Source organism: Phallusia mammillata, chromosome 7 (assembly GCF_965637545.1).
Source record: "Phallusia mammillata chromosome 7, kaPhaMamm4.hap1.1, whole genome shotgun sequence".
Lineage (NCBI taxonomy): Eukaryota > Metazoa > Chordata > Ascidiacea > Phlebobranchia > Ascidiidae > Phallusia > Phallusia mammillata.
In genome coordinates, this window is record NC_137258.1 from 3,397,626 (window position 1) to 3,412,134 (window position 14,509).

Here is a 14,509-nt window from a genome sequence, read left to right on the forward strand (position 1 = left end):
GCGGCCGTAGTAGCGAAAAGGTTTTTTAGGTGTTTAAAACCAGATTAAAAATCACATGCGGCCCTCGGCATAATTTCTAAACTGCCATGTGGCCCCCGTACCCGACAAGTTTGACACCCCTGCTTTACATGCTACCCAAATTTTAGCCAATTCCGACACTGTTTAATAAACTCACCCATTTCAGGGGGTAGTGGGGTGAAATTAGGGCTACAAGGTTAAACATAACAACCAGCTCCTATAAATGGCAGCACAAAAGAGCACAGATTTAGAAACCCCGCTTCTAAGTACAAAAAATACGCCAGTCAGATTACGAGAAGAACTATTAGTTAAGCCAAAAGTATAGAGTGAGGGCATTTACCTACTAAAGACCAGCATACTACTGGTAGCTTGGTCTTTACGAAGAGATTCAACAAATGGACTTGCAATCACTGCCTTGTGGAAACAAACTGTTAAAATAGTACAATTGCATTTTTTTGATAATCTACTTGCTTTCTTTGACGCTGGTACAGATAAAAGCAGACCAAAAGTTTCTTTATGATTTAGTTTTATGTAACCAATAGAACATTTGTCCGTACGAAACAAATGTTGACCAGTTATGTGACAATCAGAAGCGGTGTGTTCAAGACGGCAACCACGTTATGGACTACTATGAACTAATCTTACGTGTAAACAACCATTTGTTAAAAATCATCATTTAGCACTGAGGTTTATACCCATTTTCACACGTTTTTTTAACTTAGTCTGTTTTCTTTGCACACTAAACCGCATACCCTACCTACAAATCCCTGCCTTATCAAGTTAACCTAAATAAAGCATATCACATTTAGCCCTTGGCGGCGCATTTAACACTATTTACCATAAAACACATGTAGGCTTGAAAATTGTTTCTGTTTGCATCCTCTTCCAAGATCAAACATTATTTTTCGACATGTTTTTTTCTGTGGACTAAGCCTACAAAATACATTTTCTGGTAACTCAATGCAATAATAAACAATAGGATGCTACCTTCCGCAGCTGCGAGGGACGTTAGGGTATTACCAGGGCCAATTTTCACAAAAAAAGACTTAAAGGGTATAAGGTTAAATTCAAAGGAATGCTTTGTATCTAACTTACCATTAACGGGATTTGAAACCTTTTTGATGGAACTTTTGAAGTAATTGCATAACTTCAATCGTTCGTGTTTCACCACTGTATGTCGATCGCTTGTTTTCTGCAACATAGTAGGTAGTCGACAAAGAAACAAAAACTGTAGACTATACATTGCATGCAGATACCTACCTCCGAGGAGACACGCTCAAATTGTATGCAAATAAATACGCTGATCATAAACGACCACAAAGCACAGGAAATTTATAAATTGCTACACTTAGACTTCACCGAACATAAGATTTCATAAATAATAAAGTTTATGTGCATACCACAAACGACTGCAAAGCACAGGAATTCATGAATTGAAAAAATAAACTTCGCCGAACATAAGACTGATTTCCTAACATAATACAGTTTATTGCACAACATGGATTATTAAGGAATAAAAAAATACAAATTTTACAACGATACAATATAAAAAAAAACGGAAGTAAAAGGAAAAACTTCCGCAAATATAAACACGAAACGATCTTATACAACATAAAAAGGTACAAATGCAAACATGCACGAATAGTCACAATAAGATATCAAGTAACTTAGTTTATCCCAGTGGTTCCAAATCGTTTTTGTGTCGGCGTATTAAAGTTTCAGACGCATAATTTTTGTTTATGACATTTAATTCTATTTTAAGTTTAGATATTTGATTGAATAGCAGCAAAAAACGCAAAGTTGGATAACGTCGTTGTACGAATAAAGCGTCACACTGTGTTTGTTTTAAACGATAAAAAATGTGGTAACTTTAGTGTTACTGGAAACAGTGCTTATAATCACGACTTTTCGCCGAGTTGTGTTACTGCTATTTAAGACCGAAGTTATAATGCGTCACTATTAGAAATCCCAATAGGCGCATAAGGACGGCGCGACGCACGAATTTACAAACAGTTAATCAGACTTTTACTCATAAAGCGTTTAACTGATAGCTCTATTCTTTGTAAGATTCGATGTATGCTTTGACCAAGGAGTAACAAACCTTGTATTGCTCCTAAAAATAAATAAAAAACAGTTAAAACGTTTATTACTCCATGTGTGGCATCACATAAACAAAAAACTTAAAAACAAAGAAAAAATATTATGTTAACAACAACACTAGGTATTTGTTTAACGGCAAATCTTACCACCGTAAGGTGTATATCGAAAAAAGAATCGGTGATATCCTTTACTGTTCTAAAGACATCAACCATTTTCTCAGCTTTGTACCGAGATATCAGATTCCAAACAGCACAGAAGACAATGGACCTCGAGTATCCCGTTCTAATACAACAAAGATCTTAAAAACACATTTAATTGCAACATACAATGGATGTCCATTATACCTAGAAAGAACAGCCATGCTGTACACAAGCGAATTCGTCTGAAGAGACTCGAGCAGTGAAAGAAATTTAACAAACTGATTGATGTTGTCAGGAATATCATTGTCGGTCCAAGCATCAAATTCCAGCAAGGCAATGTAAGTCTATCCCAAAAACACAGGTTTATATCCATCTTTTTTAGTTTTGTTTTTGAAAATAAATACTGTTACGTCGTTTTTATCAAATAAATTATAATGAACATAAAAATAAAATACTGGGATCAGTTCTGAGAGATCTGCACAGACCAGCAATCACGACACACTTACATACAATTAAATTACGCCAGGCCTAGAAGGCGTAATGCCGAACCAGCCGGCCATTTCTCATACGGCAAGGCGTAGGGTACTAACATCTTGTCTGCGGTGGGAGTCGAGGTCACGACAGGAGCCTTTACGGGACTCACGCTATACTAACTGAGCTTCCTAGCCTTACTGGCAAGGCCGTCGAAAGCCGAATCACAAGCAACGTTGCCTGCTTTGTATTTTGCACAGGTCAGTTTCGTAGGACCTATCCGTGCTTGTGCTTAAGGCAACGGTGCTTCTGATTTGGCTTTGCCTTGCATTGGTAAGACGCCTTCAATAAGTCTGGACGTCCATGTTTGTTTAAACCAGTGATTCTCAAACGCGGCTCTCAGGTCCGCTTGCGGCTCCCAACTACTTATTTGGCGGCTCCTACCAAACCCCAGAAAACCATCAAAAATTGCTATTTTAGCTTTCAAGGTAATCTTTAGTGATTTTCTCAAGTATTCGTTTTTTTTGTTTAAACCAAGAACGTTCTACACACGGGGCGCTTTAGGTTGTGTTATACGGAGCCGTTTGCAAACAATAAGTGATAATCACCGCGATAAATTTGCGTAAAGTGACAACCGTTGGTACCGGTCGTTACATTTCCATAAAGTTACGCTTTTATTTAACAAATGTGTCTTGAGTGTAGAGCAGTGGTTCCCAAACTGTGGGCCATGGCCCAGTACTAGGCCACCAAGACATTTTCAATGGGCCGCAGAGCCATTTGAACAGATTCTACTGTTTTGTTATGCTGTAGATATTATGTGCTTTGTTTTGAAAAAACATAATATTTGCAAACAATTCCGAATCTTGTAGCCAAATTTCAGGAGCATGAATCTCATTAAAAATAAATTGCTAGAAACCATTTCGCCTCTTTTTGAGTTATTTTTTTGTTTGTGCCCAAATTAACAGCACGCGGTGAGCCACGAATCGCTATTAAATTGACATTTGGGCCACAGACCAAAAAAGTTTGGGAACCCCTGGAGTAGAGCAACAAACCTTTCGTTGTTGATTTGTGTCTTCAATAGATATCTTAGCCAATTGAAACTGCCCCTGAGTAGATCCTTCAACAAACTTCAATTTTATTCCACCTTGCACAATCTCACGCTTTTTCTGGTTTGGCCAAACAAGAACTTTCTGAAAAACCATACACAATGCACTTTTTTCCCAAACAAAACTAAGAATAGCACAGACCATTGGTTTCTTCAGCAAAACAACAAACTCTGTGTTTTCGTGCACTAAAGTGCTCAAGAAGTTTTCCACTTCGTCGGCAGTTGGTTCTTCCCCGATCATTATGCGGTCAGATTGATTGTAAGCCTGAACGAAAAAAACATGTAGCGTAAAAGTATACAGCAAAGTAGAAAACGAGTAACGTAGTACAGTGTTCACAAAACTACTAACCTCGATCTTATAAAAATATTTTCGGTCATTTCCGACGTTTATGTACGCACTTTCCGCTTCTTGCGATTTGTCTAAAAAAACAAAGTTGCTGTTAATAAACGACTCGAGTTTCAAAACGTATGTGCGTTGTTACATGCGACAGATGTGGAGTTTTGAAACGTCACTAGAGAAAATGCTGACTCATCAAACAATATGCTTAGGTCATTGAATTCTTTTTGGATCTGTTTTGCTTCTGGAAATCTTTAACCAACACGTGTAAGTAAACACAATCGCAATTCAAACAAATCACATTTCTACCTTTCAAGCTGGGTTAAATTCGTTTCCTCAAAAGTTGCTGTTTCAACAAGCAATTTGTGTAGAAATGCGTATTGATTCTGCAAAGATTGGTCGAAATCATTATTTATTGTACTGTATTTAATATCACCGATATTCAAGGGCTTTACCAATTTAAGTGTAAACGATTAATTTTCGCAACATGCAGATTAAATATATAAGCTATTGCTGCCAGGCATAATATTAGGTTTATAGAGCTCTTCTGGCAAATGTAATGCAGATTAAACATATTAAGTAGATTTTAGCTACCGATCTACTTACCACATTTTGAACCATATCCATTCTCTGTTTACGCATATGAGAAACCGCCTTAAAAACATCAATCGAACCAGTTTCGTTTAATTCATCCGTCAAATAATCAAAACCAATGAAAGTTCCAGTTCTTCCAGCCCCAACACTGCCCAAAGAAAGCAATCCGAAAGTCATGAAACGAAAATAACTGATCCCAGTTTGACGTTTACTCACCTGCAGTGAACTATAGTAGGAGTTTCTGTGCGCAAATCGCATTGTAGTTGTGTTTGAGTTTCTTGTACTTCCTTTATAAACCTAAGAAGGCCTGTGGTGGTTTGTGGAACTCCGTGGTCGGGCCAAGCTATGAAATGGTATTGAGTAACGATGTATTGCTCCTGAGATAAAAATAGTGTTGGAACATGTACCAATGTACTTGCCATGTCAAAATGGGTAAAACTTCGCAAAACTCTGCTCTAGCGGAAACAACTTATTAGGTTTAATGTTTTGGTTATGTGTGTAGGAAGTAAATAAAGCTTTCCACCTAGTTCTTGGAAACAAACAATTGCTAACAGAATGTTCTTTCCCTACAATTACAGAAAAATGGCTTTTACGAGTTGACACATTTGAAAGCTTTTTTAACACTAAACGCTTACTATTTCATAAGTACTGTTTGTTTCTTCAACGTTCATTCTTCTGATGACGTAAGAGCCCTTCTTGATGACGTCAATGACGGTGATATTTACTCCCTCGTAGCTTTTGGTTTCATGGACGTCTTCAGGCCAATATCGGGCACATTGCGACTAAAAAGTCGTGAATATACACAAAAATGTAATATTTGTAACAGCTTTGGAATAAAAAATGCATAACGGTTTGTTGAATATAACTGATAGAAGATTGAAGAAAATTACCTTTCCCTTCTCCCATAGATTTGCCAGCATAACGATAACTCGAACATTTTGTTCCAATACCATTGTCCAAAAATCACCCACTGTGCTGTCAAGGGGACCTTGGGTTGCGATCCACTTGTGTGGTCGATTGTAACCCTGAAGAGAAACTTTTAACAACGGCAAAGGTGTTTACATTATGACATTATATTTGAATGTACCAACCTCCACATATGAGGCATTAATGTAATGGTTTTGGTTTCCTTGTAAACCACGGAGAATTACTCGGTTGTTATCATCTGTCAAGCAATATAACCAAAAGTTCAGACGTTTTAGTGTTGACTCATTTTAGCGGTTAGTAAAAAACCTAATCATCTCAACTTCCAAAATCAAGAGGAGGCACTTATTTAAAGCAGTGATAAACTAGTAACATACACTTTGATTTTTGGGTGTTTCTAGCCTGTCTGAGCTTTACTTGCCTTTAGATGCACAGTATCAGTTACGATAGGAAACTAATATTAGTATGTAGGATTTGTAACAAGTAGGTAACTTAAGATAATGACTTACATGGTGTTATGTTCTCGTATCGGTTTTTCTTAGCATTCGTTGATGCTGTTGTGTTTTCATACACACTTGCATTGGTAATCGATTCATCCTTGATTGTCTGCAAACGTCAAATGATGACTAAGCATAAGATAATTGCTTACTAAGCACATCGCAAAAGGGTTACAACAAACATCCACTAAATCTTTAAAATTCGATCCAGTACATTTATGTACTTGTCGAAACGTAGTTATATATAAGCTATTGCTGCCAGGCATAATATCAAGTTTGTAGAGCTCTTCTGGCAAATGTAATTTTCTTCCGACGTTTCGACGTCCTATACAGGTCGTCTTAATCAGGGTAAATAACACTGAATGCGACTAGTACAGTGCATTCTCCGTGATCGACGGGCAACTTGTTCCAAACAGGTGACTCATCCAAAAACAGAGGGTTTTGTGACACTTCCGTACATACCGAAACTGACGGATATTCTGCGGCGTATGTTGCGTGACTTCGGCGTGGCGGTTGGCGTCCAACCTGCCAATACTCTCCGCAAGCTACTGAATCACCCGAAAGATCCAATCAACACCTTTGAACAACGTGGTGTTGTATATTCTATTCCCTGCGCCGAGTGTCCGTTAATATATATCGGGGAGACTCGAAGGTCACTCAACACCCGACGAAAAGAACATCAACGGGATGTTGCCAACAGCGACGCGAAGAAGTCGGCCCTCTCCAATCACGCGGTATCACAAGGCCACCGTATTGATTTCAATGCGGCGTCTGTTGTGGCCCGGAAGCCTGACTACAGGAAAAGACTATTTCTTGAGTCATGGAATATTCACCAACGGGGCAACACAATGAACATCAAAACAGACGTGATGCTTTCAGCGTGCTACAGGCACCTGCTTAAAGATTAGAGGCCCAATCATTCGTTATCGCGCGGTGTTTTCGTTGCGTTGTAACGTGCTTGCGTTCGATTCTTTTTTCCTTTGTTTATCGTGCACTGTACTAGTCGCATTCAGTGTTATTTACCCTGATGAAGACGACCTGTATAGGACGTCAAAACGTCGGAATAAAATTACATTTGCCAGAAGAGCTCTACAAACTTGAAACGTAGTTATGTTCTACACAAATGTACTGGCTCTGATTTTTTGCTCAGAGTGAACAAGAATCCGTAATCGTGAAAAACTCAATATAGACAAATGGTGTGTGAAATAGTCAATTAAATTAGAACAAGTTATTTGCAACACACACTTAACTAGGTGCATTAAAAAAGAAAATGACTTTTAGTGGGTGTTTCTAGTGAATCTACACCCGTGGCCCCCGGAACCAGAGTTGCAAGCGGGCCCGAAATCTGAGCCCGAACCCGAAAGTATAAGCCCGAAGCCCGGCCCGAACCCGAAACGCTTTTGCAAAGCCCGTTTAGGCCCGAAATTTTGATTGACAGGCCTATCCACGAAAGCCTTGCAACAAAGGATGAGATAGAAAAAAGAGAAAGACAACAAACACAATGAACAATAGTAGACAATGAGGTAAACAATACGTTTTAGAGGAGGGTGGGCATTAGGTCAAAGCCAGAGAATTGTTACTTAGCTGAGTGATTTTATTTAAAAAACAATGGCGGACACGGAACGTAAAGTCAGGCCCGTTTTAAGCCCGTTTTCTCACAAATACCTAAGCCCGAACCCGGCCCGACTTGCAACTCTGCCCGGAACGCAGCTCGTGGCCGCCCTGGGGGGGTCCTGGGCCCTAGCTGAGAACCCCTGACTTACGAAGTGTTTAACAGATTGCAACAAACAGATGACTTTGTGCATAATTGCATATGGATATAATACGACACTTCACGTTAGTTTCAAATAAAGCGGCACATAGTAGATTGCACACTTTACTGACGCCTGTACAGGAAGCGTTCATATGACTAAGTCAACTACGTAACAGGAATAAGGGGACAAAGCGCAGCAACTTTACCACCGAAAAGTCGCTACGCGAAGTACAATGCACTTCAGTGTTTAAACAAAATCAGTGTTTCGAAAAACGAGGCAAATTAACACTGTAGCTATATCATAGTGTCAAAGAGCACATAATAACGGTTTTGTCGCGTTAAAAACGTTCCAACACAAGTGTTGTAAAACGCCATCGACAACATGTATCATGAAGCAAAAACAAAAGAGGTGCCAGCTATAGATTAACCACAAAGTAAAAAGGTTGTTACTTTGTTTGGCTTATTACTCAGCCTTGCATTGAATCGCAAACCAAATGGCAAAGTAGATTACGCATTGGTGTGTTGCAACAGAAATTGAATGAGTAATGACTATTTCCTGTTGTCTTGAAGCCGAATGTATTATGTCAGACAATAAGGAAGCAGTTACACTTACTTTAAACTGTGATTTTAAAGTCTTGTGGTCGCTTTTTGAGCTATCGATGTAGAAGTCCACAAGATAAAACCTCAAAATCTTCGTGTGGTTTTCCGCAGATTCAACAAGAACGTCTATAATTTACAAATAAGTGTTAGTAATACTATTTACATGTTGGTATTACGTAATTACTTAGAAACAACAAGCTAGTCTGCCTTTTAAGTATTCTTTACGGATAAGAGAAAATAACAAGTTTATACAAAATGAGCTGTCAATTCTCGGCTGTATATCACCATTTCTAGTTGTTTTTGTTTACTATTTTTTGATGAACATAGAATTGTATAAAACGTTGTGCAACGTTTTAGTTTTTTTTGACCGTACAAAGACAGCAATGTCCTGAAAGCATAATCATGGAAAATCGTTTTAAACTTGTGTGACGAACCTGTACTGTTTGACAGTGGCATCTGCTGTGAACTTTTACGTCGTATCACCGTGTTTCCTCTTGCAGCATCAGGCGATTTTCTTTGCGAAATCCATATTTTTAGTTGCTCTCTTTAGCATTACAAACGTATGTTTTAACCCAGCTTTCATGAAATTGCATTAAACTAAGTCAACTGACATTTCCTTACCTGTAAACGCCGCAAAGTATGAAGACAATTAGAAACAAAAGGAAAATCGATGAGGGGGCGGCGATTGCAGCTAGAGGCAGGGCCTCAGAAGGAGCTACAATAAAATAACTTGAAAAAAGTGCCTTGGGTTATACTTAACCATGAGTGTATATTTTACGTAATGTAACAAGCAAAGTATACTCATCAAATCCAGTGCAAGATTTTTCCCATTAACTTTTGGCAAACATTTTTTCGGCAACAACATTTTATGTTAAAACTTTACAATATATTTCAAAAGGTAACTTACTCTCCGAGCTTAAGGAAACTTTGCATTCTCCGCTAAGTTTAAACACTGTGTTGCGACAATGCGTTGTGATTGGTTGAAACGTGGCAAATAGTTGCTGATTTAAACCAATCATCTCGCTGTGTTTTGATGCATTCGGAGACAAAGTCACTTCGGTCCAATTGTTTTGATCAGCAGTGCCCCCAATTTGCGTTTTTAAGTAGCGCAGCTGCAAAATGTATGTAAATCTTGTAATATGTAACATGCACCAGCGCACTAAATAAAATATTATTCAATTGTGTAATACATTCAATTGTCAACTGTAATAGACATATGCTTCACGGTTTTTAATGTCAGTTTGCGCTAGAGTTTTAATATACCTTGATCTCACTAATCACACTTGATATATTTTCAGGGATATTAATTGCGATTTCACAAACTTCTGCCTTCAGTGACATTTGAGCGCTGACGTCACGAAAAATACTTGACGTTACTGCAGAGGTTGCGGGGGCATTGATTTTCCAAACTTCCGGAAACAATTGTATCTAAACAGAGCATTGTTGTGATAATGAGTTTAACCAATCTATTATAACCAATACCCACGGATACATCATAGGAAGCGTCTGAAGTCAAATTTCCGACTATACTTGTGTAGATGTGGTTGCTTGTTGCAGTTTGTGTGACAAGTTTACTGACATTAACAGAGTGGTTGGAATTTACTGTTGTTACGATGTGAGATATTGATCCGTTGTTACCAGTCACGTCTTTCCATTCCACTGTGATTCGGTCGGGGTAGCAATTACTTGTACCCAGAATTTTAATCGCTATTAGGAATATAATGAAAATTATTAGTCACAAAATCAGTAGGGTGCAGAAACAAAACCGTTTTACGACTTACCCATACACACTACATACTCACACACGTATTAGTAAAACATTGCAAAAGTTGAAAATATCAAGCCAACAAATAATAGCCTATTATGTCAAAACAGTATGCACCATCTGTAGCTTATTACAAAAGTTACACCTGAAAACACGCATATGAACTGATTTTCTTTCGTGCATTTCCGTGTGTTTACTGATTGCGTTACTGTATTAAAAGCAACACAATCATCTCTTCCATTAGTGGTCACGTTACCTGTTCAAAAACAACAACCCTTTGATTTTAAAAAACGAGTGAGTTTCAATAACGTACCTTGCAGCCATGAAATATTAACACCAACTTCATTCAAGTAAACGCTGCTGTTTAAAATGGACAAAGTGGGCAATACACCACCAACGGATTCACAATATTTTTTAGCACTGGAGAAATCAAGAGTTCCATTGGATGTGGCAAAATATGTCCCGGCAGCAACAAGGAGGTCTATAAGCATTAAGAGTAATAATAATAATGCAAATTATTTCGGCAAATCTGAAATACGTTTTTTTAGGGTAGGTAAGTCACATGTTTCTGTTTACGATTACCTGCATTCAATTTTATTGTTCTTTGTTTTGATAGTGCAAAATTTTTGGACCAACACCCAACTGACGAATTGGGACCGAATACTATTGAACTTGAAACTAGCAACTTAGACTCGACTTCATTGCCTGTTTGCTGATTTGTGATCTTAGATGGTGTATTTGATTCGTTTCCAATTTGTCGCCCATTAATTGTCCAATAAACAGTTGGAACGGGATCTCCGGTGAATGTGCACGTAAACGTTTGTGATTGGCTAAAGTTTGGCGATGTACCAATAGTGGCAACATATGGAGCAACTGAAACACATTTTATGTTGGTTTAATCGAAATCATGTCTGCATTTTATCATTACCTTTCACATTTGCGTTAGTTGCAGATCCGGTTCCTATTGTGTTGCAAGTATATTCTCCACTGTCCTCGATTGTGGGTCGGTAAAAGGTTAACGATGAGGTTATTTGGAAATCGGTGACTTTGATAAGCCGTTGATACACCGTATTTGATGTGTTGGTTGAAACATTGTAGGAACCTCTGCCAAATTCAATATTTTATGTAACAAGCAAACACATAAAAAGTAAAATCATACAAAAACAAGTGTAGTTTAGAAACAAATTACGTAGTATTCCGCTTTGTAGTGCTCTTACCTGGTCCAATAAACATGCAAAGCGGGATATCCTAAATAAGTGCAATTTGTGCTGGTAATTTTGTCTTCTAAAACAGTTAACTCAGTTGTTGATAAGTATGTGTTCGGCTTCACTGCAAAACAATATGACACATAACTTCATAATTGTACCACAAAAGACAAACCAAAGTTCAAAATAAGGCAAATGAAAATCTATCATGTAAACAAATTACATCTAACCTGTTGCTGTAAAAATAGCCATTGCACCGCTTGTATCAACATTTGTAGCTTGACATTTGTATTTTCCAAATTGTTCGATTGCCGAAATATTGAAGAACAGCTTTGATATTGATTCGTATTCGCTAATATTGGTTTTATGTTGGTATATCGGGCTTAGGGGTGATGAACTAACTGGACTTCCATTCCTGAACAAACATTACATTGCAAGTTTTGGAACAGTAAGTTATAAACTCACAATAATACCGTGTCCATTCTAACTTTGGTCGCGGAAACCCGTAAGATTCACAATCGATCACGAATTCATCAGGAATTGTTGCAACTTTGCTGGTTAACGAAATTGATATATTGGCGGGCACTGCGAAAAGTTAACAGTAGCAAATGTATTGAAACTGGATTTTAAACTACAAAATCACGAACCTTGGATTTGCAATGTCTTTTTCCTAAATGTATTGCCAGCATCATTTGTCGCTTGACAAACGTAAAAACCAGATTCCATGATATTGTTAATGGTAAAATAAAGTCGAACAGTTTGAGAATAATTTCCTGTCGTGTGTAAAGCTGCATAAATACGAGATGCTGTTGTTGACCCAGTAATTTGGTGTTTGTTCCTGCATCAACATAACGCTCATTATGTTAATACGTGGCACAACTCTATATTTACAACACCTTAGCCACGTAACAGTCGGTTTGGGAAAGCCGTACGAAATACAATCCACTTCATAACGTTGTGTAAAATTCACAACCACTTTTGTTTGCGTAAGCGTTAGGTTCGGTGCCACTAAAAAGTTGCAAACAAATACCGTTACTGCACGTTATTAACACTTGATTGATAATAAAATATACAAATTTTTACCTTTTACGTAAATCTCTTTTACTATCTCGGGTCCAGCTGAGTTTTTTAAAACTCGACATTCATATATTCCGCCCTCAGTAACGTCTTTAATGTTAAGATTTAACTCGTTTATTCTGAAGTAAGTTCCTTGTAAAATGTATATTTGCCGTGTTATCCCATAGCTGTCCGAATTTGCGACCAATCGGTTTAATCTAAAACATTGGTTTACAAGATTACAAATTGAAGATTTTGTTACGCATTAAATGTGTTTGAAACACCCACCTATACCAAAGAATTCTGGGATTAGGGTTTCCATACGATGAGCAGTTAACGGTTTTTGCCACATCTTGTTCAACCGTAACGTTGCTTTGTGTAACAGATATATTTGCAGGTACTTTAATAAATACAAATTTAATTTAAATAACACGTATATGATGAAGAAACATAACCCTTTATTTGTTAGTTATTTTGTTACTTGCCATACAAAGTGAAAACTTGAGTTTGTAGATTCCCGACACTGTTACTTGCAAAGCATTGATATTCTCCACTTTGCGAGACGTCACTGATGTTTAAGTAAAGTCGAACTCTATATTCAAATCCTATGTTTCTTACAATGACGAAATACACCGGTAAATTGGAGTTTCTGGATACGGTGATCCCGTTTCTGAAATGCAACCCATGAATAAATTTCCACACAAAATATTCGTAATAACTCTATAATTTCACATAATATGCTCAAATTAGATTTGCAAACATGTTTAAAGCACAACTGGAGCCCCATTTCTACTATCTTAACCCAACGCATCCATAAGAGCTGCCAACAATATAATAAAACGTAATAAAACACGAAACTTGCTAAATAAATACACGCAAATACTAAAATTAAGCCTTAAACTAAGTTGATTTAAAAAACTATGCAATCCCCTTTACGCATAAATGCGACCCAAACGTAACAACTCGGTCAATAGGAATCTGTACCTTTTCCATGTAGCGCTGGGTCTTGGAAATCCATAGGATACACAACCAACTGACTTTCGTTCGGCGTAATTGCCGATAGTAGAAGGATGTGTTGTTGTTAGGTTTGCTGGCACTAAAGGAGGGTATGAAACAAATTTAAGGTATTTTTATCTCGTAGAAATGTTTAAACAAACCTTTAACAGTTAAAGTCGTTCTTACTCCACCACCATCCCAGTTTGTAGCTTCACAAATATAATCCCCAGATTCAGCAACGTCACCAATACTTACACGAAGCACAGATCGTGCTTCGTACTTGTTCGTTTCACTGGTTTGGTAAATGTTATTTGAAGAAGATGCAGGGATCAATGCCGTGTTTCTATAATTTAAGATAAATGTCACAAAGTATGGTAAAAACAAAGCAAGCCGGTTAAGTCACTGCGACTTCAGTAATTTTATATATCAGTGATCGAGTTAAACAGTACGTGTACGAGGTTGTTGAGGTAAACTGTAAAGTCAAGAACCATGTGCTTATCAACATATCCTGGCTAAAATGTGCTTCATTTTTACTTACAGGCAGCGATAAAGGAATAAAATGTTAAAAAGTTACAAAATGTTTCACCCACACATATTGCCTTGGTTATTTCTATCAAAATTTTTCTGTCAACCTCCACGCAAAATTGTAACATAAACAATCACACAAGTAATAAATTTGAAAACAAGTTCAATCCTATAAAAACAGGCCCTGTTTCTAAAAAAAAGGCATTTTTAATAATCTGACTTTTTCGCAACAAAAATGATAGGGCGTTTAAAACATATAAAAAATACTTTTTCCATTGAACTATTGGGTTGAGATATCCAGAACCTGTACAAGTGATAACGTTCTGTGCACCATAAGTTGCTACAATCTCACTTTGGTCCAGAGAAAGTGTAAGAGATGCTGCAAATGTTCATACTTTATTTGTTTTGTCCTAAATTTTAAAT

At 37.5% G+C, this 14,509-nt stretch overlaps 1 protein-coding gene across 1 annotated transcript in view; it reads right to left on the bottom strand.

Annotated features, from left to right (window-relative positions):
- The window catches only part of LOC145237470 (uncharacterized), a 30,720-nt gene that overhangs the window by 13,732 nt on the left and 2,479 nt on the right, over window positions 1-14,509 (bottom strand). Inside the window, exons 6-38 of the mRNA XM_080100343.1 lie at window positions 14,354-14,465; window positions 13,723-13,904; window positions 13,550-13,661; window positions 13,051-13,235; window positions 12,854-12,965; window positions 12,593-12,783; window positions 12,406-12,517; window positions 12,157-12,347; window positions 11,983-12,094; window positions 11,740-11,924; window positions 11,522-11,633; window positions 11,233-11,408; window positions 10,887-11,177; window positions 10,618-10,785; window positions 10,450-10,560; window positions 10,026-10,246; window positions 9,803-9,967; window positions 9,447-9,651; window positions 9,161-9,254; window positions 8,974-9,083; window positions 8,553-8,665; window positions 6,199-6,295; window positions 5,857-5,930; window positions 5,656-5,790; window positions 5,401-5,547; window positions 4,982-5,142; window positions 4,778-4,913; window positions 4,481-4,557; window positions 4,317-4,423; window positions 4,184-4,254; window positions 3,977-4,099; window positions 3,782-3,919; window positions 2,463-2,602 (exon numbers count right to left, since the gene is read on the bottom strand). Coding sequence (XP_079956469.1) covers window positions 2,463-2,602; window positions 3,782-3,919; window positions 3,977-4,099; window positions 4,184-4,254; window positions 4,317-4,423; window positions 4,481-4,557; window positions 4,778-4,913; window positions 4,982-5,142; window positions 5,401-5,547; window positions 5,656-5,790; window positions 5,857-5,930; window positions 6,199-6,295; window positions 8,553-8,665; window positions 8,974-9,083; window positions 9,161-9,254; window positions 9,447-9,651; window positions 9,803-9,967; window positions 10,026-10,246; window positions 10,450-10,560; window positions 10,618-10,785; window positions 10,887-11,177; window positions 11,233-11,408; window positions 11,522-11,633; window positions 11,740-11,924; window positions 11,983-12,094; window positions 12,157-12,347; window positions 12,406-12,517; window positions 12,593-12,783; window positions 12,854-12,965; window positions 13,051-13,235; window positions 13,550-13,661; window positions 13,723-13,904; window positions 14,354-14,465 — 4,666 coding nt within the window. The remainder of the gene's footprint in view (window positions 1-2,462; window positions 2,603-3,781; window positions 3,920-3,976; window positions 4,100-4,183; window positions 4,255-4,316; window positions 4,424-4,480; window positions 4,558-4,777; window positions 4,914-4,981; window positions 5,143-5,400; window positions 5,548-5,655; window positions 5,791-5,856; window positions 5,931-6,198; window positions 6,296-8,552; window positions 8,666-8,973; window positions 9,084-9,160; window positions 9,255-9,446; window positions 9,652-9,802; window positions 9,968-10,025; window positions 10,247-10,449; window positions 10,561-10,617; window positions 10,786-10,886; window positions 11,178-11,232; window positions 11,409-11,521; window positions 11,634-11,739; window positions 11,925-11,982; window positions 12,095-12,156; window positions 12,348-12,405; window positions 12,518-12,592; window positions 12,784-12,853; window positions 12,966-13,050; window positions 13,236-13,549; window positions 13,662-13,722; window positions 13,905-14,353; window positions 14,466-14,509) is intronic.